The sequence below is a fragment of the Astyanax mexicanus genome, chromosome 2 (assembly GCF_023375975.1).
Source record: "Astyanax mexicanus isolate ESR-SI-001 chromosome 2, AstMex3_surface, whole genome shotgun sequence".
Lineage (NCBI taxonomy): Eukaryota > Metazoa > Chordata > Actinopteri > Characiformes > Acestrorhamphidae > Astyanax > Astyanax mexicanus.
The window spans coordinates 60,184,171-60,210,470 of NC_064409.1; the positions used below are offsets into that span (position 1 = coordinate 60,184,171).

At 39.9% G+C, this 26,300-nt stretch overlaps 1 protein-coding gene across 1 annotated transcript in view; it reads right to left on the minus strand.

Annotated features, from left to right (window-relative positions):
• Window positions 1–26,060, minus strand: part of pdhx (pyruvate dehydrogenase complex component X) — a 78,103-nt gene extending 52,043 nt beyond the window's left edge. The window contains exons 1-3 of the mRNA XM_007228153.4: window positions 25,759–26,060; window positions 14,758–14,841; window positions 6,153–6,253 (exon numbers count right to left, since the gene is read on the minus strand). Of these exons, the coding sequence (XP_007228215.3) occupies window positions 6,153–6,253; window positions 14,758–14,841; window positions 25,759–25,894 (321 nt within the window). The 5' untranslated portion in view covers window positions 25,895–26,060. The remainder of the gene's footprint in view (window positions 1–6,152; window positions 6,254–14,757; window positions 14,842–25,758) is intronic.
• Window positions 26,061–26,300: the final 240 nt, after the last annotated feature.

The window sequence follows — 26,300 nt, forward strand, 5'->3', positions numbered from 1 at the left end:
AAAAAAGACACAGTTAAGCACAGTTAGGCAGGTATATGTAGGACACAGCTTATTTGTCTGGATGATCACTACTCTATTTACATTTTTCATGTCTGTGTACACATTATTCTTAATGTTTGTACAAGTGCAAAGTGTGCCTTTATTTTTATCATTTTAAAACTGACCTGTTACAAAGGTCATTCACTCTAGGCAGATTTCATGTCAAGACAGAATAACAGACAGGTTTTTTTCTTATTACAGAACAAGCAAAAACATGATGAAGACAATTTGGTGAAAATAAACACAGACAAATAAGTATGGTGTTTAACCCAGGCCTGTGCATTCAAAACCCCTAAACACACACCCCTCCCCCCTTACAGCTCTATACTTTACACATATACACACACACACTTAGACTTGGAGATTTAGCTTTCTCACTCAAAGTCTATAAAAAGACAGCAGCTGTATCGATCCAGTCAAACGCAGAGGGCTGAGGATTGCCACGATCGAACCAAAACACCACTGAGCTTGTTACCAGGCAGAATAGCATCCAGCAGGACTTCTGGGAGATTTACAAGAAGCACCACAGCAAGCCTCTGATTTCTGTGAATAATTCATATGACATACAATGTGTGAGGGGCTCCCAACACCTCAGGGCTGTTCTTTATACGGAAGAAAAAAAAAAAACAAATAAATAAAAACTGAGGGTAGCCTGGTTATCTTTTATGAGATTCCCCAAAAAGCCTCCTGCACTGCCTGGCACTAAACAAATCAAAATAAATACATGAATTAAATAGCAATAAATAAAAATAACTACAATATATTGATGCAATAGAATCCAAAGTAATATTCGTGTCTCTGATGAGCATAATTACCAAATATCCTCAAGCTCTAAATGCATTTTCATTTGCCAAACAAACAATACAGCCTACTCTCTCTCTCTCTCTTTCTCTCTCTCTAAAGAAAGCTCAGTACCTACAATTGTTTATTTCTGAATGAAGCAATGAGTAAGTTTCTGGACACAGAAGGTAAAAACAGCACAGAGTGTAGTCCCATTGAAAAGGAGCCGCAGATGGTGGATGGCATGGGGCGCAGGGGAGCGGCTGGCACACGTAACCAGGGCAGGAAGCACCGAACTGGGGCACGGTGGAAGGGAGCCGGGTCTTGCTGAGCTAATGAAACGGAAGTCACATGGTGAAGCAGCGAGTGGTCCATCGAAGCATCGGTGAGTGAAGCATTTAGACATTTGACAGAGATGATTTACTGCTTTAATCACTAGAACGATCGATCCATAGTCATACATATTCTCAATGCCTAAATTCTGTATTGTTGTTTTCTTTATTTTGTGTCTCAACGGAAGAGAGGGGGACTCACTGTTCATCACTTAGGGATGTTAGCTTACTATATATTATAATACAGTATAACATATAGGAGAATATTATAATAATAGATTAGTGCTGTCTTATGTTTTAACAACACATATTTGTGAACCAAAGATTAACTGCAAAAACAGCACAGTTTTGCTGCTGCTGTAGTCTTTCACACAGCTGACAAGTTAAACCATTAGCAGCTTGTATTACAATGCAAGACAACAAGCTTGGATTATTTGGCATTTTGCTGTTTGATGTTCTGACAGAAACTGACCTCAATCTGACTTTTTTTATTATGTGTCTGACTGAATCAGCCAAAGCTACTGTAAAGATATAATACCACTAACACTCTCTGAGGATAGCTATTTAATGCAAATAATCAGATATGTGTTTTGATTATTATTATTATTGCTCTTGTAAAAGGGCATCATTGCTTTATTAAGCTATTATATTATCCTTCTATTATCCTTGTTTATTCCTATCATTTCTGGGAAAAAATACAATCCAAAATATAACAGCTATCATGACAGGCATAGTGACAATGAAGATGGGATGTAATCAGAAGATAAGAGGTCTCCTTTTATGAAGATAAACCAGTTAGTGGCCTGAGGAAAAAAATGTAGGGTAGGGTAGAGTATTGGCATGAACCAAGTTCCTGTACTATGAAGCATGGGTTATGATTCAATATATTATGCTGCATTGCAATACTGTAAGCAAGACAATATATCATTTTTCCCCCCAAATACTACGAAAACTGTCATTGCAAAAAAAAAATACATTATTATATGCATACAATTTGAGGAAAATAAAAACAGATATATTATACAATCTGTAGGATCTGATGCCTACACAAAATAAATATTAATACTATGATTTTAAAATGAAATCACACTCCCAAACAAAGCCAACTGGAATTTCTTTGGCTATTCTAACATTAAGCTTATCTCTAAGCTCTTCACACCATCCTTAACTCAATCTACTATTACTCCACTATCCCACCTTTCAGCTTAAAGCCCTACCACTGTCAATATCCACGTCAATATTTCCTCCCTACGTGTGAAACTGAATCTTTAACAGATGGCTCTTTTCAGATTGAAGTCACCGGGGTCAAGGTGGAATACGGCTGCAGATGAAGATGGGGGATAATGTGTGTACTGGACTCCGTATTGCTGCTCCCCTGGACACCTTTAGACCTATAAGCAGTGTGGACGGCGATTAGGGGGCCCCGCTGAGCCCGACCTCTCCATAAATACACTCCTGAAGGCAGCCTGAGGAGGGAGGGGGTGGAACACAGACAAACATATTTATGCATACAGACGCCTGTGCAGCGTGACTGAGCGAGGCGGCCGGTGCAGGTGCTCCACAGGATCACGCTGGTTATCTAATTCAGGCCATATTTCTTCTGCTTCTAAGCCCTCCGACTTCCCCCACCCCAATCTCTATTCCCCTGGCCTGTTGCCATGGAAACTCCCTCACAGACGAAAGTGAAATGTGCGCAAGAGGGAGGAATCAGGACGCACTCAGCGGCCTGTAGGTCAATGTTTATAATGGGACTTTATTACAGACCACTCAAGGTGCACATGCTTCTACAGGGACAAAAACGGTGATGCTTCAAAGACCTATTTGAGGCCACCATACATATAGAGAGACCAGATGGATTTTATTTCCTTTTTTTTTTTTCCAATGTCCTACTGCGTTAATCCAGGAATACCATGCTATGACTAATTCCTCACATCTATTTTATCAACAATCATTTAAAAAAAAAAGATAGAAAACAAAGGAGCATAGAAGAGAAAAACATAAAAAAAAATACTCTCATGCTTGAAAAATGTGGCCTCAGGAGGTCATTCTAACAAGCAAGATTTTTCAGCCTAGGCATATACAGTTCTGGACACAATTGAAGAGACCACTTCAGTTTCTGAATCAGTTTCTCTGATTTTGCTATTTATAGTTATATGTTTAAGTAAAATAAGCATTGCTGTTCTATATGTTAGAACAACAATATATGTTATTCTATAAACTACAGACAACATTCCTCCCAAATTACACATAATTATAGAGGAATATCCCTGGTTTTTAATCACAGTTTTCATGCATCTTGGCATGTTCTCCTCCACCAGTCTTACACACTGCTTTTGAATACTTTATGCCACTCTTGGTGCAAACATTCAAGCAGTTCAGCTTGGTTTGATGGCTTATGATCATTCATCTTCAGGGTTTCCCCCAGGATTTCCTTGAAGGTGCGGTGGCAGGACCCCCCGGTTGGGAACCGATAATTTATATCACGTTAATGGTATCACGATATAACACAATTACACATGTTTCCAGTTATTTTCTTTATTTCCAACTGTCACTGAAAAATGCCCACTTAAAACAAAAAGTTGCAAAAAGTAGGTTTCTTTAAAATAAATCCTTATTGTTCTTTTTTCAGATACGGTAAACGTAAAAGTGTGCAACACAAAATGTTAAATTATACATAACAGAGGAGAAAGGGCACAACAGAATATATATGTATTATTTATTCGCTCTTATCTGTATTAGGTATTTTAAATGTGAGAATGAGTAAATAAAATAAAAAATATTATTGAATTTAATTAAAAATTGTGCTTATTAAAACAGACAAATAATATCTTTAATCTTTAATTTAATTACAATAAAATGTTTACTGGACCGTGAAAACAAATGCATCACAGAGCTGTTCTAGGGTGCCTCTATTCTAGGGCCCTACATCCTTGCTTTATGACAGCTCCAGAAACAGAAACATAGCGTGATTTTCACTCCACCAGGTGAGTGAGCCTGAGTGGACACCTGCGTAATTTGAAGCTGTTTAATCACTGTTTAATTCATCTCTCTCTCGCGCGCGCGCATTATGTTTCAGTCTCTCTCAGTCTCTCTCTCAGTCTCTCTCTCTCTCTCTCTCTCTCTCTCTCGCATTATGTTTCAGTCTCTCTCTCTCTCTCTCTCTCTCTCTCTCTCTCTCTCGCATTATGTTTCAGTCTCTCTCTCTCGCTATTTACAGGCGCGCTCTCGCTCTCTCTCTCTCTCTCTCTCTCTCGCGTTATGTTTCAGTCTCTCTCTCTCGCTGTGTCCTATACTCACACTCTCTCTCTCGCGCGCGCGTTATGTTGGCACTGCATGACTAACTACCGATTTCCACCCCCGAAGGGGCAACGCTGATCAAGCGCGGGAAAAACGCCGGGCTCCGAATTTTCACGAAGGGTGGCGGGGAAGAACGAAGGCGTGGCGGACCGCCGCACTGAAATGAACGTGGCGGAAACCCTGATCTTCCTCTTGATTATATTTCAGAGATGGGACCAATGAGATCCTATATCAATATTGGGTGTTCTATTGACATTATTTACTTATCAGAAAATGTATCAGAAATGTTCTGGTCCACAGCTTAAACATAAACCCACCACAACATAACCAACACATCACCGATCTATAACTGCAGTAAGCAGGTAACATTAGCTGTTTTTTTTTTTGTAAAAAGTTGTTTGTTTGGAGATATTTTAGCCTGTAAACACCAAAAGGGTTAACAGCTTCTTGTGTGTATAGACATATTTTGTTAGGAATCAGATAAATGCACCATATCTATTAAACTTCTTGGAGTAAGCATTATGATCCAGGATTAGTTTAATTACTTTTATTCAAAGATGCTTGATAAATTAGGCCCAATGCTTTTACATGCACTTGAGTAATCGTAAAATAGGAATATTCAGGCAAGTTAAAATTTCTACTCTGCAACCAGCCAATAAACTAACAGTTGCATCTTTTTTTTGCATCAGAGTTAGCGTATACATGTGCTGATAAGCCCCATTACTGATCAAAACCCAGCTCTCCACGTCTGATTTCTTAAGTGGATTTCATCTAAGAAATTGTAGTTTGGTTTTATCTTGACTACTTGAATAAACAGAAAAGTTTAGAAATCTGACACCATCCACTGACATCCACTGAAATCTGTTCATCCACTGACACCATTAAAAGTCACAAATACATGTGCACATATGCACATACACACACAGATGGAAACCCTGCTTAATTCATAAGGTATTCCCCATTACTACTCTCAATCCTATTTCACTATTAAATCAAAAATCGAGGCAAATGTGCAGGAAACAAAACGCTCATTAAGGAACATTTTAAGCGTGGGAAGCCTCCTAGACTCCTTGGAGAGATCGCTGGATTATGGAAATGAGGTACAAGCGCTGACAATTCTATTATCTGGTGATGGAAGGCTTTCTACTAGAGAAAGACAAAAGGGAGAAAATTTACAACAAAGAGCCAATTCTCTTTCATCTTTTCTTTTCTAGGAATGCAGCTTCTTCAGGAGCTTTCCTCGACACATGAAACAAGGAGGAAGAGTGAGAGAGAGAGAGAGAGAGAGAAAGAGAGAAAGAGACACAGACTGACCTGCTATGGCATTAAGTATTCAGGCACTGAACATGAAAAGGAATGAGCTTGTCTTTTTTAGAGGGGGGCTTATTTCTGCTCCTGCGGTTCACAGCAATCTTAATGAGTCGCTCCAATTAAGAAAAGAACACTCGCACAACCACATACTCACACACAGACACACAAACATGCTCACACACACATACCCACACACACATTTTCCACAACTGCTTCTAAATGAGTTAAGGGGCAAAGCTGATGGTGAGAGGCCTCAGGAGAGGAAAGTCAATACAGCAAAATCAGTCTCTCATCAGCTCTTTTCACCAACCGTCTCATTTCTGCTTTCACTCCAGAGCATCCATAATCACACACTTATACACACACACACTCATACACACACTGAAACCTCACCAGAATTTTAGCCAGGACTCCATCGTCATTGGACTCCATGGTAACCACAGCCTTGTCGGTCTCAATTTCACAGAGAGCATCACCAGCTGCCACTGCCTCACCTGTTCACACAAAAACATGTATTTAAAATGAAAAATCGAACCTCTGAAGTAAATTTCAAGAAATTTATCACAAATGCCTATAATATAATTTCTAGTCTGCTTTTTTACATTCAAAAATGACGTTACTCCACAAACCCTTCAACCATAAAAACATGTGAATCCCAAAATGAAGCAACTTATATTAACATGGACATTAGCTCTACTGAAGAAAAAAAAAAAAAAAAAAAATTCAACAGGAAATTCAGTTAATCTGAAAAACAAAAAGACAAGGCTTTTTAAGAACATAACAGAACAGCATTCCTATAAGCTACTCTTAAACATTTTGCCACATTTTAATCAGAATTCACTCCTAAAAACAGGTTGATGGTGAACTGAACACCATGCTTCTTTCTGGAAAGGGTTGTGGTGGGTCAAAGTAGAGATGTGTATTGGAAATATGATAATGTGGGTTGTGCCTTTAGTTCAGCTGAACTTGTTCAGTTTTCAATATGCAGGAACTGAAGGGCTGTAGTGCAAAACACTCTTTGTCTACTGTGTTAAGCTCAGGTTCTGGGTGGTTAGATCCCATAACACCTCATTTGGTTACCTATCAGAGATGTCCTCTGATGACCTATATGGCATCATTAAAGAATGATGTTAGCAGAACACTGGTGGACACATTGTAAAAGTACAAAAGTGTGGAAAACCCATGACCACAGAAACATTCAATAATACAATGCAGCAGATAATAAACTCAATAGCAAGTATGTGCTTATGACATAAAATGTAGATTTTTTTTTTTATCAGAATCCCATCTTAACATTATGTTAAAGCTGGCTGGCTTCATACATAAGGTGTTCCTCAGTGCCACGACCCCACCTCCATGATCCCATTTCATATGTGCTGTGCACAGCAGGATTTAAAATACAGCAGCATAATGGACCGCCACCTCCATTTGGATTCCAGAGCTGGGAGCGCTCATGAATACATTTCCATTTGATTATCAATGAAAAACTACCACAATTAGGAGAGTGTTTTCCTCCATCACACACATTCATGCATACACACACATGCTCTATTCTTAGAAGAAAGTGAGTGTTTGTATACTAAAGAAGAAGGAAAAAGAAGGGGGAGGAGCTATATGTAGTTTGATTAAAGAGCCTATAAGAAAGTGGGTGATGTCTTTGGCATAAAAAGTACAGAGCTGCTATTCTTCCATAACGGATAACACCGTCCTCCACTGCAATAACAAAAAAAAAAAAAAAATAGAGCATCGACTAGGGCTGCACGATATATTGTTTCAGCATAGTCATAGCAATGTGCGCATGCACAATAGTCACATTGCAGGACGTGTGATGTCACTTTTAAGGCAATTAAATCAAACAGGTCATGTTGCAATGTTTTGATTCTTGACACAAGAAGTAACTACTGTGTCTATAGAGACAGGCTGCTGCTGCCTGAGAAGCACGAGGGTAAACACGAGGTAACCGCATGGCCTTCATCCACATGGTTGGGCACATGCTTGAAAACGTGAGCATGTGTCGAAAGCTGTGCACCTCAGTCCAGCACAGTTTTGTGCAGATATTTCCAGTTACAGCTGAATTCATGCTTTTAGTCCCAGAAAAACGCTATTATTTACCTTTTGAAAAGCCATTTAAATGCCCAATTACTGTTGTTTTGCTGTTTTCCTCTGGATTTGAGTGCTCGGCGCTGACTCAGCTCTTGATCAGTCCAGACGCGAGATGGCGTGCGGAAGGGGGTGGGGCTGGTGATGTCATGTGCAGTGTATTGTTTAATATCGCAATATATATCATCGAAAAAAGAACAATTGCAATGTATTTTTTTTCCAATATTGTGCAGCCCTAACATTGACCGTTTTAATTCACAGCAAACATCTTTAGATCTTCAGTAGATCTTATTAAAGCACTTTAGAAATAATGCATACAAATTTGTTGCAACAGGGTCTGTTTTTGTTGATGCACAGGGGTGTGCTTTTGTTGTAGTGCCATATAAAGTGCCTTCTACCTTTATACATCATAGGAAAACAAAAGTGTGGCAGTTTATAGGCCCTTTCCTGACTAAAGAGCTACTGATACTTGGCCATGCTGAGCCACAAAACCAAGTTTCTCTTAAAGCCTGGCTTGTGAAATATCAGTTCAGCCAGCTCTGCCAACACACGCTTACAGAGAACAGTCTGAAACAAGGGATTACCTATATTGACGTTCTCCCTTTCCATTAGGGATGCTGGAATTCAATCTAACTCCATTTATAGTCTTGTATTGATTGACAGCAAGAGAGAGCAGCAAAACCAGAAGAATGTGTGTGTGAGAGAGAATGAGAGAAGGTGTGAAGGTGAAGAATGAACAAAAGAAAGGGAAATAAATGGGGGAAGAACAAGAGGTAGAGGAATGAGACTGAGGGCAGAAGTTTCATCCCGTGTGTGTCTTTAACTCTGTGTAGCAGCGTCTGCACACTCCTCATTACTGAGCAAGGGAAGATCAGGAGAGGAGCATAGAGTCATGGGTCAACCCATCAATCCAAGACAAAGCACAAAGCATGTGTTTGTGTGTAAACATGTGAGGAGGACACAGATCCATTAACCCTTCTAGGTTTAATTAGCAACTGCCAAGCAGCAATCTTTATTGTTTTATTTGTGCAATAGAATAACTGTAAAGAGGTGCCAGCTGGTTGAATGTGTGCCCTCTAGTTTTAATAGACTTAATTATTTTGTTGATACAGTGAAACTTGTTTAAGCTTTTAATATTTGTTACCAAATTGAAAAACTGCTTAGCAATGTATTGGAGGAAGCAGAATAAAGGCCATTAACAGGATACCCCTTGTAAGAGTGCCACATTCTGCCCATAGAGAGAGTAGATATTAGCACAGCAACACAGCAAGGTAACAAAGACAGCTATCCACAACAAACAGCATGCAAAAAAAAAAAAAAACACACATTCTGATTAATCATTTTTATAGTAAGTACAATATCATAACTTCCTCCATTGTTATGTTTGCTGTTGCCAGAATCTTTTAATCTAAACTGCCCACCAGTGGATGTATTGCTTGATATCCATGCCAACATAAAGGATGTGTAGTAACATTCAGGAGAGACTGTAAAAGGGTGTATTTCTTTTGTTTTTGCTCATGTAAATGGAGTATGAATGAGCTTTAAACATCAGTACTTGCTCTCATTCACTCGCTTCCTTAACCATCAAAAGCCTTTTAATATAAAGCCCTAAAATGTTTGTAATCCAATGTGAGACACCCCTGTGGCTAAGAAAGCTGCAAAAGCTGCACAGTGATCCTAGGACATGGCAAACAATGCCAATCCTGGGAGTCCAAAAGAAAAAAAATCTCCTTCTCCGTGGTGGGAAGATCTCAGCTTAGCTCGAATTGTGGAGGTCTGCCAGCACACAAAGACAGATTTGGGCTCTCAGTTTTGTCTTTTTTTTAGGAGTATATTTAAGGTTGTGTGAGCTGCAGTAAAATATGAGATTTTGACAATACTTTTGTTCTATGGAGACAGTTAGAGCCCAGATGGACTACAAGACGCATCCAGAACTGGCAGATGTTTGGTTGAACAGGTAAGCATTGAGCTTCTGCTAAGGTTGGCTAATCTTAGTGAGGCAATATACCACAAATTCTATTTGGTAATGGGTATTTCATGTCATTTCAAAATTGAAGACAACTCAGTGTTTTAAAACTGGACTGTGGTAAGCATTTAACACGCTTTTTTTTGTATTTAATACAAATTGTTCAGCATTTGGTCTCATTAATTTGTTTACTCGACCCCAAAAAACCCTTGTAAATTACTCCCTTCTTTTAAATTCATAGTAATCCAATGTGGGACACCCCTGTGGCTACGAAAGCTGCAAAAGCTGCATCGTGATCCTAGTCCAAGAGAAAAAAAAATTGTTGTCTGTGGTGAGAAGAACAGCTTAGCCTGAATTGTGGAGGTCTGCCAGCACTCAAAGACAGATTTGGGCTCTCAGTATTGTTTTTCAGGAGTATATTTAAGGTTGTGTAAGCAGCAGTAAAATATGAGATATTGACAATACTTTTGTTCTTTGGAGACAGTGAGAACCCAGAAGGACTACAAGTCGCATCCAGAACTTTCAACTACATTTTCGGTTGAACAGGTAAGCACTGAGCTTCAGCGTAAAGTTAGCTAATTTTAGTGAGGCAATATACCACAAATTCTATTTGGTAATGGGTATTTCATGTCATTTCAAAATTAAAGACAACTGAGTGTTTTAAAATTGGACGGTGGTAAGCATTTAACATGTTTTTTTTATTTAATACATATTGTTCAGAATTTGGTCTCATTAATTCGTTAAAAGCCCTTGTAAATTACGCCCTCCTTTTAAATTCAAAGTAATCCAATGTGGGACACCCCTGTGGCTACGAAAGCTGCAAAAGCTGCATCGTGATCCCAGTCCAAGAGCAAAAAACTTGCTGTCTGTGGTGGGAAGAACAGCTTAGCCTGAATTGTGGAGGTCTGCCAGCACACAAAGACAGATTTGGGCTCTCAGTATCCTCTTCCAGGTGCATGTTCAAGGTTGTGTGAGCAGCAGGTTGAAAAGATGGCTTGGCCCCTGACCTGTTTCAAGGAAAGCACATGCTTGCTTTAACATTCTCACTTCCATTACTCAGAGCTGTACAATAGACCGGATTCAGATAAAAGGCTGGAACTGGAGACGACAAAAACTGAGGAGTAATTGGCGGAAAAAAAGAAATCCAATGTGGAGAGTGGGGAAAAGGTCTTCCGAGATCGTTTGACTGGCATTTGTGTCCAGTATGACTCTATTAACGGGAGTAAAAAAATCTATTTTCTCACCTTTTTTGCATTTAACTCAAAGCCTGCTGCTGCCACCTCTAATATCGACTGTTTACTGAAGCAAAAACCTTGCTACTAAGCTTATTTGAGTGTGTGTGTGCGCATGCAAAAAAAAAAATGCACAATGGCTGACTGGCTGTTCTGTGTATGTGCTTGTTTACTGGAGCCAAAGAAGAAGAAGAAGAGGGGGGGAGGAAAAAAGCAGATGCCGGCACATTAAGCCATGCTGTAAGCAGCCCGGGGTAAGCCTGTGATATATGACACAGAGCTTAGCGCCCCAGCTCGAGCGGGTCTGTAGCTCTGTGTGATTAATTGAAAGGAGCCCTCTGCCTTGCTTGTAAGCCTAATGGGCTGCAAAGGGCTTCCCGGCTGCTCTGTGATCTGGAGTGGAGTCGTTTGCCCTCAAATTGAAGATGATCTCAGTTATCGCCTACATGGGTCAACAGACCCCGCTGTAGAGATGTAGAGAGTCTCAAGTCTTAATAATGCAGGAGAGAGGAGGCGGAGGCGTACGGTCCGACAGTCTTACCTGAGGAAGTATTGAAATGCAAGTGATTTCCAACAAGATTTGTGATGTTAATGTTCACCAATCTGACTAGACTGGCAAGCAACAACTCTGGAGTAAATTATCTTCCGTAACTGGCTGAAATAGAGCTCCGTCAGTAATAACCACAGCCGAATTGACCTCACGCTAATATAATAATGAAACCAAGTAATGGGCAAGGCCGTGCACCTCATTGCTTTTATTACTGAGGGCTGGAGCTATTGCACAACACTATACCATCTCTGTACCAATGAATGAATTCAGTTCAGTACTGTTTTATTTATTTATCCTTTAAAATCAGGGCATCTGCTGGTATGAGGAAACACAATTTTGAAATCAAGTCTTTTGAAAAAATGTTTTAACCATTCAGAGACAAATGAAGGTCAGCATTAATTATAAAGACCTTACAGAAAGCTGAAGATTCAACACACATAAATACAGTTTTGTATGAACAAAACCAGCGTAAAATGCTGTCTAAAATCGAACTGGTTTTCTTTAAATTTACACATACCCAAATCTACATTACCATCTATTCAAAAGCAAATATTACCTAATAGTAACTAAAAGCAATGATTTAATGTAACTACAAAAGCACTCATGCAAAACATAAATAATGCCATAGGTATTAGTTCACATCGCTGTTAAATCAGTAAGTTAACATGCTTTTAAATTTTGGAAAATAAAACCAGAATTGTATTTTAAAATGTACTGTACTTATGTTTTGCTGACCTTTGTTTGATGGATTAAAGACATTTTAAAATATGTGTGTACATGTGGGTGAATGGGTCTTTAATCTATTTTCCAGATCTGAATTTTGTAATCACTGGAAATTATAGGAACAGCTGATGCAATTGTTTGGTCATGCAGTATTACACCCATCAAGGATCACAAAGTCCAGGATTGTCCACATTCAATGGTTTGTGCAACAAAAGAACCACTTGCATAAAAACATGTTTTTATTATGTGTGTGGACACAGATTCTAATGAACACATGCAGTTACTTAAGTTGCCCCCTTTGCGGACAATGGTCTATATTATATATAGACCATATATAACTTCTCATTAAGAATACTGATCCAGTATAATTTTTGATTTTACTGAATTCGAATAGACAGCTGATGAGAGGTGAACTCAGATCAGTACTTTTACATGGTTGTTAAATGAGGAATACCGTGTGCAAATGTACACACAGCTTATCTAGTCCCTGCAGGGAGGTACTGCCAATAGAACAGGACAGTTAAACCACAAACCTTTTGGCACCATGCCTGATGCCAGGTGTGGAGGTGTGGGCTAGAGGGAAGTAAGGCCCACAAGTGTTGAGCTGTGAAGAAGTTGAACTGTGTTCTCACAGTTGGTATTTCCGCAATAACAATACTCTTGGCGATATGACAAAACACTGAATTAAAAAGGAATAATTTCAAAAATACACTTTTTATTTTTGCATACAATGGCACACCCCTAACTGAGATATATATATATATATATATATATATATATATATATATATATATATATATATATATATATTTTTTTTTTTTTTTTTTTTTTTTTTTTCTTCTTTTCAGATTTGTAACATGATACTAATAATGCACTTCAAATATCTTAATATGTTAACCTGGACTGGAGAAAAATAAACGATACTGAACACAGATATAATCTGTCTCTAGTATGTATAAATGGGAAATGAGAACTTAAAAAGTAAAACAAGGGGTGGCACGATGTTTCAGGGTATAATATCTTTCATGTTATTCAAAAATGTTGGGGGTATTATTGCGTACGATACGATATGGCACACCCTTAGTTCTCAAGAATGATGGTGCTCCATCCAATACTTTTGGGGATGAGTGGCGAGGGGGAGGTGGAGATCACCAAACACCCTAACCACACGGATGTTTTTGTCACTAAATGCAGTCAAGTGCTCTTGATAAAAAGTCATCCATAGACAATTATCATTCCAAAACACATAACCCCATTACTCCACAGCTCATTGCCGTTTTTTCCGCTCTTCTAGCTCACACCTGACATTAGGCATGGAGTGCCAACAGGTACATGCTTATTTACTCCAAAGAATCCTATTCTTCTGGTTGTTAGAGTGGGCAATATGACAATTTTAATTAAATATTTGTTCGCATTTTTCCCTGCATGTCAAAATAATGTGATTAATAACTCACATTGAGAAAATACCTTTAAATATCATAATTAGGCCTGTATCAATAACTATTTTTGAGTGTACTATACATTGTCCTAGAATTTATTGTGATAATGGATTTTATTATAATTTTAAGACCATTTTATTCTGCTGAAATAATGATTAAATATTATAATATAATTATATAGTTTAACAAAGCATAGAGTATTGAAATACTACATTAATGAATCATCCTAATAGTTATAATATGAAATAAAATAGAACTGCTGTGTTTTTAAGAAAGGCTGATACTCTGGGCAAGGTCAGCAAACATTTCTCTGTAAATAGTGTGATTTGTCATTTATGTAATAAGTAGGGGTGTAACAGTAAAGAAAATTAATAGTTCGGTTCACACTTTTGGTTCAGTACATTTTCAGTACAGTTGGTGTTTGAGTCCTTTTTAAGAAATCTCAGCATTAGATTGTTAAAAGTAAATTATATTAGTGGTGTCAATCACTTAAAAACGAATTAAAATCATGATAATTTTTTCAATGCTGGAATTTCCCAGTATTATTGTGAGGGGACAGTAATAAAAGTGTATTGTGGTTTAGGTCTGGCAGACTAGATCATTTTGTGCTGTATTATACTATCTCCGAATATAAGAAATAGTCGAATAAATATTGCGTTTGAAAACTAAGTTGACATGCATTTTCAAATTAATGGACTCTCTCTGATAAATAAAATATTGAGAGTGTGTCCATTTATTGTACGATAAATTGATAATAATGTAATTTTTGTGACAGGCCTAATCACGATATAATATTTTTCACCATACCATCCATACCTAAATGGAAATACTCCTCTACAAAGAATACACACCCTGTGTACATGAGTGTCAACAACGGGCGAATCTAAGAGAAGCTGAATGCTTTTATTAGCAGTGGTGTCCACAAATATTAGGATATACAGTGTAACTGGTAATTCAGTATAACAAAGAGCCAGTGGCTCACTCTCACCTTCCTTCTTCAGCCATTTCACAATGTTGCCCTCCTCCATGGTAGGGGAGAGCGCTGGCATCTGTACCTTGATAGGAGCGGCCCCTACAGGAGAGACACAGAATTACACAGCATTAGAAGAGCGCATCAAAGAAAAGGGCGAGATTTTAATTAGGTTAATATTCCACATTTGGCTGCACAAGATCATTTGGTGGAATGATATAGAAGAATCTGTCCCAGGTGAAAACAGGCAAACCTCTTACATTATCTGGTCTCCTGCTGAGGGAGGGGAAATGATATTGCTATTAAATTACGCTTAGAAACATTGCAGCCGCTGCACCGTGTGGATTCGGCTGAGGGAAAAAATGTCTGGGACCACCACAAAGTGCACAGCAAATGCACACAGACAATAAAAGAATCAGAATGCATCAGTGTCACGCTGCAGGGCAGCGGGAGAGCAGCACCAGCTCAGAGCCACAGGCTTCATGCTCCAGCACACAGCTGCCATCACACAGACCAAAGGGCACCAGAGCGCTGGAGGTAGAATGCGTGTTTGCAAGTGTGTGTATGCTTCATCTGCCCGAGCAGTGATGATACTGATCAGTCTAAATCTGAACACAACACAAGAGTGGACTGTTTACAAACCCAGTGACATCACTGGAGAACTTAAAGAGACAAAGAACATCTATGAAGTCCAGTTCATAAGCAATTACTGCAGAGTGTTAGACACTCATACATCAGCGCACACAGTCATAAAGAGGTCATCCCAAACACTCGGGCCATTGTGCATTCAATTAACAAAGAGGAATAATTAGAATTGCCTTTTGGGGAGAGATAACTCATAACTATTCAAAGGCATGAAATAATGCATACTTATGCAAACGTTGGGCACTCTTTAAAGGGGAACTACAGTGTAAAATTTACTTTTGGTGTAGTAAAACATGATAAAGAGCACTATCCTTTGTTAAATAGCCCACTTCCGCTCTTCCACAGCTTTCCGAGATCCAGTAATTTTGTGCTTTTTCCCCAGCACTCTTTACAATCAGCGCTTCAGGGCGTCCACTTGCCTCTGCGGATAAATCGCTTTTCACACCGTTATCCAGGCTCAAAGTAGCCCAGAGGTTAGGCTATGCTATGGGTTCTAAACAGTGTTTTTTAATAAGCTTCTTGTGTACTTTTTTAAGTTATTAATGCATCATATGAAATGTCAGGGCTCTCTGGATTCTACCAATGAGGTGTGGAGCTATTCTGAGTCTGAAAAAAGCGATTTTTCTGCAGGGGCAAGTGGGTAAGCACACTTTATAAAGTGTGCTGGGCAAAAGGCACAAAATTGCTGGATCTTGGAAAGCTGCGATAGAGCAATGGAGATCAAATTCAGCACATAACAAAGGGGAAATAAACAGGAAGTATCTGTGCTAGGCTAAAAGCTGCTGCTATGCAACTGGCTGTTACAAACTGGAGCTAAATACAGATAAAGATTGTATTTTTGCTGGTAAGACTCTAGAAAGCCAACAAGAAACACTATATGACTAACAGTCGGAAATACTGTATTAAGAGTTTGTCTGAAAACTATGCTACAACAAGAGTCTGTGAGCCTAAGCCAGTGGTGTAGCCCAGAGTTGTCATGCAAGCCACTACACAATAATCCAAGAATTTTCAATACTTTGTATTCTTATTTTTCTAAATAATAAAAAAAAACAGACAGACTGCTTCCCACTTGTAGGCCTGCTTTTTTACCTCATTCCATATCCCACCTAGAATCAGATTGGATTCCTGTGCCTGAGGCTATCTTACAATGTAAGTTTACTGGAAATCAGATTTTACAACAACTAAAACTTAACAAAAGAGCAGATACACACTTTGCTTCTAACACACACTGCAGCCTGAGGGAGAGAGGCACAATTCTTTCCTTCAGAATATTTATCATTCCTTTAGCATTATTCAGTTGACAAAACAAGCATGCATTTGGTAAAATCCCCAAAGCACTATATGCGTCATATGCCCCTGTCCTTCCCATCAAACTCTTGCACGCTTACACACACGCTTACTCACACATGACCTAGGGACCATCACAGAGACAGTTCAGACTAGGCCATATCCACTGAGGATCTATAGGCCTAGACATTCACTGTTCGCTGTCTTCTTTATTTATACAAAACTAAGTTATGAATGACATAGCAACAGAAAACAAAACAACTGCTATGAAAGACAATTCCTATATGAGTCTATATGAATAGCACTACTAAAGTAGTGTTGACAGTTGACAGATGCAGGAGAAAACTAGGAAGCAAAAAGAAGAGAATACAATACTCTTTTGCCTAAAAAAGAATATAGGCACAAACTAAATGTGTGGAAAAATCTAATGTAACTAGATTGCAGTTCATACAGAAACTGCGAGTGTGATTGCAGTGCTGGCTGGTATCTGCTATGGTGTTGCTAGGTGGTTGCTAAGGTGTTGCTAGGTGGTTGCTAAGGTGTTGCTATGGTATCCGGGGTGGTTGCTAAGGTGTTGCTAGGTGGTTGCTAGGTGGTTGCTAGGCGGTTGCTAAGGTGTTGCTATGGTATCCGGGGTGGTTGCTAAGGTGTTGCTAGGTGGTTGCTAGGTGGTTGCTAAGGTGTTGCTAGGCGGTTGCTAAGGTGTTGCTAGGCGGTTGCTAAGGTGTTGCTATGGTATTTGGGGTGGTTGCTAAGGTGTTGTTAGGTGGTTGCTAGGTGGTTGCTAAGGTGTTGCTAGGCGGTTGCTAAGGTGTTGCTATGGTATCCGGGGTGGTTGCTAAGGTGTTGCTATGGTATCCGGGGTGGTTGCTAAGGTGTTGCTAGGTGGTTGCTAGGTGGTTGCTAGGGTGTTGCTAGGCGGTTGCTAAGGTGTTGCTATGGTATCTTGGGTGGTTGCTAAGGTGTTGCTAGGTGGTTGCTAGGTGGTTGCTAGGGTGTTGCTAGGCGGTTGCTAAGGTGTTGCTATGGTATCTGTGGTGGTTGCTAAGGTGTTGCTAGGTGGTTGCTAGGTGGTTGCTAGGGTGTTGCTAGGCGGTTGCTAAGGTGTTGCTATGGTATCCGGGATGGTTGCTAAGGTGTTGCTAGGTGGTTGCTAGGTGGTTGCTAGGGTGTTGCTAGGTGGTTGCTAGGTGGTTGCTAAGGTGTTGCTAGGCGGTTGCTAAGGTGTTGCTATGGTATCCGGGGTGGTTGCTAAGGTGTTGCTATGGTATCCGGGGTGGTTGCTAAGGTGTTGCTAGGTGGTTGCTAGGTGGTTGCTAGGGTGTTGCTAGGCGGTTGCTAAGGTGTTGCTATGGTATCTTGGGTGGTTGCTAAGGTGTTGCTAGGTGGTTGCTAGGTGGTTGCTAGGGTGTTGCTAGGCGGTTGCTAAGGTGTTGCTATGGTATCTGGGGTGGTTGCTAAGGTGTTGCTAGGTGGTTGCTAGGTGGTTGCTAGGGTGTTGCTAGGCAGTTGCTAAGGTGTTGCTATGGTATCCGGGATGGTTGCTAAGGTGTTGCTAGGTGGTTGCTAGGTGGTTGCTAGGGTGTTGCTAGGCGGTTGCTAAGGTGTTGCTATGGTATCCGGGGTGGTTGCTATGGTGTTTCTAGGTGGTTGCTAGGTGATTTATATGCATAAATTAGATTAAATGGTGTTTGCACGTTGCTACGCAACGTGCAAATACATCAATCAGCTATGCACGCTAGGTTGCTTTGGCCGTTCGGGGGTGTCCAAACTTTTGACCCGTGGCTCCATTACACACAGTACTGGGGGGCCGGGGTGTCCAAACTTTTGACCCATGGCTCCATTACACACAGTACTGGGGGGCCGGGGTGTCCAAACTTTTGACCTAATACTGTTTTATCCCATAGCTGCTCCATTACACACAGTACTGGAGTTCTAGCTACCTGTCCTTCGATCTAGCTGCCGTCCTCCGATTGGCCCCATTCATTCCAATGGGGCCACTTCGTACGACAATCGTACGAAATCCGTACGTCGTAACTTTTCGTAACGCATATTTTCGGAAAGAGCTCAATAAGTTCTACAGGTCCTCAATTGGTTTCATCTTCGTATTTCAAAAATTGCGACGTCCACGGGCGTGCAAAGTTCTGCCCATTCATTTTCAATGGGCAAAAAAACGCGTACTTACGAAGTTTTTACGAAAAACGTAAGTCCGATCGGAAAGCTGTATACAAGCCCACCATTCCCGATAAGGACGCACGTTTTCTCTTTTGGACGAAGTCGATATTTCGAAAACTGCGGCACTAGTTAACCGGACAAAAAACAGGTGGAACTAGATTGCAGTTCCTACAGAAACTGCGAGTGTGATTGCAGAGCTGGCTGGTATCTGCTATGGTGTTGCTAAGGTGTTGCTAAGTGGTTGCTAAGGTGTTGCTATCGTATCCAGGGTGGTTGCTAAGGTGTTGCTAAGTGGTTGCTAGGTGGTTGCTAAGGTGTTGCTAGGTGGTTGCTAAGGTGTTGCAATGGTATCCGGGGTGGTTGCTAAGGTGTTGCTAGATGATTGCTAGGCGGTTGCTAAGGTGTTGCTATGGTATCCGGGGTGGTTGCTAAGGTGTTGCTAGGTGGTTGCTAAGGTGTTGCTATGGTATCCAGGGTGGTTGCTAAGGTGTTGCTAGGTGGTTGCTAAGGTGTTGCTAGGTGGTTGCTAGGGTGTTGCTAGGCGGTTGCTAAGGTGTTGCTATGGTATCCGGGGTGGTTGCTAAGGTGTTGCTAGGTGGTTGCTAGGGTGTTGCTAGGCGGTTGCTAAGGTGTTGCTATGGTATCCGGGGTGGTTGCTAAGGTGTTGCTAAGTGGTTGCTAGGTGGTTGCTAAGGTGTTGCTAGGCGGTTGCTAAGGTGTTGCTATGGTATCCGGGGTGGTTGCTAAGGTGTTGCTAGGTGGTTGCTAGGTGGTTGCTAGAGTGTTGCTAGGCGGTTGCTAAGGTGTTGCTATGGTATCCGGGGTGGTTGCTAAGGTGTTGCTAGGTGGTTGCTAGGTGGTTGCTAGGGTGTTGCTAGGCGGTTGCTAAGGTGTTGCTATGGTATCCGGGGTGGTTGCTAAGGTGTTGCTAGGTGGTTGCTAGGTGGTTGCTAGGGTGTTGCTAGGCGGTTGCTAAGGTGTTGCTATGGTATCCAGGGTGGTTGCTAAGGTGTTGCTAGGTGGTTGCTAAGTGGTTGCTAAGGTGTTGCTAGGCGGTTGCTAAGGTGTTGCTATGGTATCCGGGGTGGTTGCTAAGGTGTTGCTAGGTGGTTGCTAGGTGGTTGCTAGGGTGTTGCTAGGCGGTTGCTAAGGTGTTGCTATGGTATCCGGGGTGGTTGCTAAGGTGTTGCTAGGTGGTTGCTAAGGTGTTGCTAGGCGGTTGCTAAGGTGTTGCTATGGTATCCGGGGTGGTTGCTAAGGTGTTGCTAGGTGGTTGCTAGGCGGTTGCTAAGGTGTTGCTATGGTATCCGGGGTGGTTGCTAAGGTGTTGCTAAGTGGTTGCTATGCGGTTGCTAAGGTGTTGCTAGGCGGTTGCTAAGGTGTTGCTATGGTATCCGGGGAGGTTGCTAAGGTGTTGCTAGGTGGTTGCTAGGTGGTTGCTAAGGTGTTGTTAGGCGGTTGCTAAGGTGTTGCTATGGTATCTGTGGTGGTTGCTATGGTGTTTCTAGGTGGTTGCTAGGTGATTTATATGCATAAATTAGATTAAATGGTGTTTGCACGTTGCTACGCAACGTGCAAATACATCAATCAGCTATGCACGCTAGGTTGCTCTGGCCGTTCGGGGGTGTCCAAACTTTTGACCCGTGGCTCCATTACACACAGTACTGGGGGGCCGGGGTGTCCAAACTTTTGACCCGTGGCTCCATTACACACAGTACTGGGGGGCCGGGGTGTCCAAACTTTTGACCTAATGCTGTTTTATCCCATAGCTGCTCCATACACTCACAGTACTGGAGTTCTAGCTACCTGTCCTTCGATCTAGCTGCCGTCCTCCGATTGGCCCCATTCATTCCAATGGGGCCACTTCGTACGACATTCGTACGAAATCCGTACGTCGTAACTTTTCGTAACGCATATTTTCGGAAAGAGCTCAATAAGTTCTACAGGTCCTCAATTGGTTTCATCTTAGTATTTCAAAAATTGCGACGTCCACGGACGTGCAAAGTTCTGCCCATTCATTTTCTATGGGCAAAAAAACGCGTACTTACGAAGTTTTTACGAAAAACGTAAGTCCGATCGGAAAGCTGTATACAAGCCCACCATTCCCGATATGGACGCACGTTTTCTCTTTTGAACGAAGTCGATATTTCGAAAACTGCGGCACTAGTTAACCGGACAAAAAACAGGTGGAATAATAATAATAAGAATAAGACTTAAGAAGAACAATACTGTGATTGCATTACTGCAATCACACTAATAATAATAATAAGAAGAAGAAGAAGAATAAGACTTAAGAAGAACAATACTGTGATTGCATTACTGCAATCACACTAATAACAGAGACAGCAGACACATGGGTTTGCTGCCATGCTACTACACCCATCAACCAACTTAGTTAGCATGGTAGCTAACCCAGTTGAAACCGACACATGCTCCCATGCTAACTGACATATCAAACAACTAGACTTGGTTTTAACTGGATTAGCTCCCATGCTAACTGACACATAAACCGACTAGGCTTGGTTTCAACTGGGTTAGCACCCATGCTAACTGACACATCAACCGACTTGACTTAGTTAGCATGGGAGCTAACCCAGTTGAAACCGACACATCAGTGACTAGGCTTGGTTTCAACTGGGTTAGCTCCAATGATAAAGGCACATTAACAAATTCGACTTGGTTTTAACTGGGATGAATCCCATGCGAACAGACACATCAACTGTCTCGACTGGGTTTCAACTGGGTTAGCTCCCATGCTAACAGACACATGAACCGACTAGACTTGGTTTTAATTGGGTTAGCTGCGTTGCTAACAGGCAGGCTTAGCTGGGTTAAAAGCCTCAGTGGTAACAGTCACAGAAGCTGGCCTTGGCTGGGTTGAAGCGGTTTAGCTGCAATGCTAACTAACTTTCTAAGGTGGATCATTAGCTGAAAAATGACATAAACCCAAGTAACCATGGTTTTAACTGTCAAGTGATTCTAGGGAAACCACCATTGCTCATGACAGTTTTACGCTTAACTGCGAAATTGTTTTGACTCTTTTTTTTTTTTTTGGAACACTGTATTGTGATCTAATAATATTAATTAATCACAGTTTAGTATAAACTATTCTGTGTACTTACACAGAATACTCTACTGTCTGAACACCTTTTTTCTACCCAATTTTCATCTAACAGTGATGCATTTGGCAAGACAACTATAATCATAAGGGTATTAGAAGATTCCTAATAAAACATGCATATGTTTGACATTTATTGCACTACAAATGATACTACTGTTTAATGCCATAAAGCAGCATAATGCATCTGAGGCTATATAAATGGCATAATTCTGATAATTACTAGAGACATTCATAATAACACAGTTTTCAGTCTACACAATTATCATAGTCATGACTGTAGTTTGGTGTGAATGTCTCAAATTAGTAATAATTCCAGTCACTTTGCTGACAGTGTTATGTTACAAACAAAAAAAATACATATATATATATTTATTTATTTTTTTTTAATGGGAAGCTTTTTAGTCTGGAGTCACTGAATGCTAGGCAATCCAGTAGGATACGTTTGGTCATCTGTGATGTTCTACATGTTGCCACCCTTGGAGAAGAAACGAGTGTACCAGAGACTTCAAACAGTCTATGTAACATCTTTTGATATCTGATAAATATAAATATCTTTAAAGTAGATGAGTCCTTATCCAAGCAAATGGATTAAATTTGCACAATCTGTTACTGTCCTCCGAAAGAGCTGAGGTCAATTTAAGCCAGGGATATCTAAACAATCCCTTTGTAGCTAATGAGAGTTTTTCAAAAAAGATTTTTTGTTTTTATAAATAATAAGAATTTTGAGAGAATTAAGCCTCCAGTATCACTTTGTGTTAGCATTTGAAGGCACCTAATAAACACACAGTAGTGTTCTGCTGCCCCCTAGTGGATATCCAAACAGAGTTATTGGACAGTGTTCATATTGCATTCTTATATATGATATCAGTCACATGAAACAATTTTAAGGTGCTGCACCTTTGGTAGTTTGGATTAAGTAATCTTAAAAAAAAAAAAAAAGCCAAAAGCCAATCCAAAAGCTAAACTGAGTAAAACCCACTGAAATACTTTTCTAACATTTCAAACTATCCTCTAAAATAGAACTGTTATTGCTGAACTGCATACACCAGAAACTAAACTACAGAACTCCATAAAGCATTACAGACTCATATCACCTCTCCTGACATCCATAGCAGGCCATTACGGTCTAGAGGCTACCAGGCATGCTCTTAAACAGTAGATGCTGCACACTCTTGGCATCCTTAGAAAATGTTTGATAATTGACACATATAAAATGTGTGTGTTCATTTATTTATATGTCATGTAAGAACCACCTAATTAGCAAACCTTAGGACATAAATTAAAGATGAAAAATACTTTGTCAGAGTTTGATAACACAACCGTAGATCACTCATCGGTAAGCATGTGAGGGAGACGTGATTTCTACAGACCAAACATTTGCATAGTCTGACCTTTTGTCATATCTTACAGCAAGTACTGTGATACCAACTTTCCAAATTATACATTATGCAACAATGGACTATCTCACACACACACACACACACACACACACACACACACACACACACACACACACACACACACACACACACACACACACACACACACACACAAACACAAACACTTTAAGCACTGTCCACAAGCATCCACATGCTTGCATTTTGAATTTTGTCATTTTATCTACACAAAGTCTAGTCTATTTTGGTGAAAACTAGGAATTATCAAATTGACAATATTAACAACATATGTAGGAAGAAGGGTCAAACATGACAAAAATAATCACTGTGAAATTGAAAAAATAATGAACATGTGAGTCAACTATTAAAATAATCATTAGCTGCAACCCTACAATCAGAGTACACTCGTTTTTAACCCAGTGACAGTATAAAGTTCAGCATCAGCATAAAAAATATAACTTTTTTGGGAGTTTCTACGCTAATATACGCTAAAAGATAGAATTAATAGAATATACAGTATATGCAGTATGGTAAAGGACAACTCAACAGTGAACCTGTTTTTGAAGCAAGATTTTATTCAACTTGTAACTCCAGTGTTTTGTTGTTTGTTGTATTTTAACAGACAACAGTGTCAGATTAACTCTACAGTATATTTATATTAAAGGGTTGGTGTGGCCAACATGACACTTGAGTCTTGGCGCTTTCATCTAAAATTAGTTGCTTAAGCAAATGCATTGAAAATTGTGATTATCAAAAATGATATTTGAACATTAGAGTCATATTAGATCGATACTTTTAGTTTCAAAGCAACAATTCTGTACCTTTACTTAAGCAGAGGTCTAAAGGGAGGACTAATATTTTACCTTGGGTACATCTCTACTTTAAGTCAAGTACATAAAGTACCAGTTGGACACAGCTTAAATTCAGTGTTTTTTTCATTATTTATTTGTTATGATTATGATTATTATTTATTATTATTATTATGATTATTATTATTATATTCATTCATTCTTTCATTCCATTGCATTGCAGATTATTACTGAAGTGATCCAAACATAGAATTACTTGGTAAACAAAAAAGTGCCATAAAACCTGAAACCTTTTTATATTTTAGATTCTGCAAAGTAGCATCACTTGCTTATATGACAGCTTTGCACATTTTCTCAGTCAGCTTTATGAGGTCGAGTGACCTGGAATATCTTTCAGTTAACAGCTGTGCTGAACTTATCAAGAGTTAATTACTTGATTTTTTTGCTCTCTTAATGTCTTTGAGAGCATCATTTGTGTTGTAAAGAGTTAAAGTTGGTATACAGTGAATGTTTTAATCCATATTATGGCAGGAAGTACTCAACTAAATAAACCAGTGTTCTGGTAAGCTAGTTACATGTTGTGTTTTTGTGTGTGTACTTAACCTATTAAAATGCCTTGACCTGTGTCTTGACTTACAGGTGATACAAAACCCTTTTTCTCTGCAGTAAAATAAGTTGTTTACAATCTGAAAATTTGAGGGCTTATGCCCTTGTAAATCTCTTACAGGACACTTGGAGAAGCTGCCTGTTTTTTCTCTGCTCCACTTAATAATTTCAGAGCAGTAACAGGAATCAACCCAAATTCTGCAGGCTTGAAAATAGACGCAAAATGTTTGGAGGGCATGAACTGTTTTATTTGAATTCAGGATTCAGAAAGGGGCCAATTTTATAATTTTATTCATTATATTTTGACAGCTGCAGATTTACTTGACTATTTTTCTACACTTTCTATTACAATTACAGTTACGATTTCAGTAACGTTCCTTATCAAACATGAAAGCTTTTTTATGTAACACTTGAATAAACTCTTCAAGATTTAGTGGTGTAATGTCAGGCAGAAAATGTACAAAAATCCTGTCCTGTTAAGGGTTTTTTAAACACCTGTGTGAGCCACCGGTTACAGCCTAAAATACCTTAAGACAGTAGCTGATTAGAGGGAGTAATTGGAGACCACTGACCACAGCATAGAGTGCAGCCCTGAGTTAAACAGTAGCAGCAGATGGACAGCTGATTACTGTAGTTACCAGCCTACTGTACAGACTAGCTAAATTAACACAGCTAACCTACTGTATTACTGAGCTCCTACAAATGACCTCCCATCACAGCCCAGCAAACTGCAGCACATTTCTGCACTGTTACTATTAACTGTATTAACTAAACGACTCTTTAAAACGTAGCTATAATACACACATTCCCGCACCTAAACAGGACGGCTAGCTGGCTTTTTCTGACCTGTGTTAACCTGTGTTACCTTCAGTTTTGACAGGTAGCTGTTAGCTTATATCCCCACCGTTAGCTTTAGCCCTTCCGCTAACCACAGCTCTCACTCAGCAGCAGAAAGGACAGAACCAGAGGAAACACTCACCGAAAACAGCCGGGGACTGAAACAGCTGCCTGACCAAACCCCCGCATACCTGCGGGCTCCACTGACACCTCTTAACTTTAATAATCCTCAACCCGGTTAAAACCGTCTGACGCCCCAGCCGCAAGGAGGCCGCCATGTTTGTGTCCTCCAGCAGCGCAGTGTGTTCAAATCTCTGCCTGCTGAGAAATCAGCTCCTACTACATGAACAGAGCTCCTGTTCCGATTTAGAGGGGCCGCAGTTGATTATAAAATAGTAAATAAAATAGAAGAATCCGTTTTTACCTCATATTTTAAACAGAACGACTTATAACAGAAGTAGTTTAAATAAAATATAAGTAGTTTGTGTCCTTGAAGTAAAAAAGCAATGAGATGGAGCCATGGAGCTGTGTAAACAGCGCCATCTAGTGTAGAGACTGCGCAGGCGCTGTACTGCTGTAGAGTATAGAACGAATAATGTACTCCTCATTCAATGTTTTTATTTTTGTAAATGAATATTTAAGTAATACAGACTTTGAATGAACACACAAGGAATTATATAATAA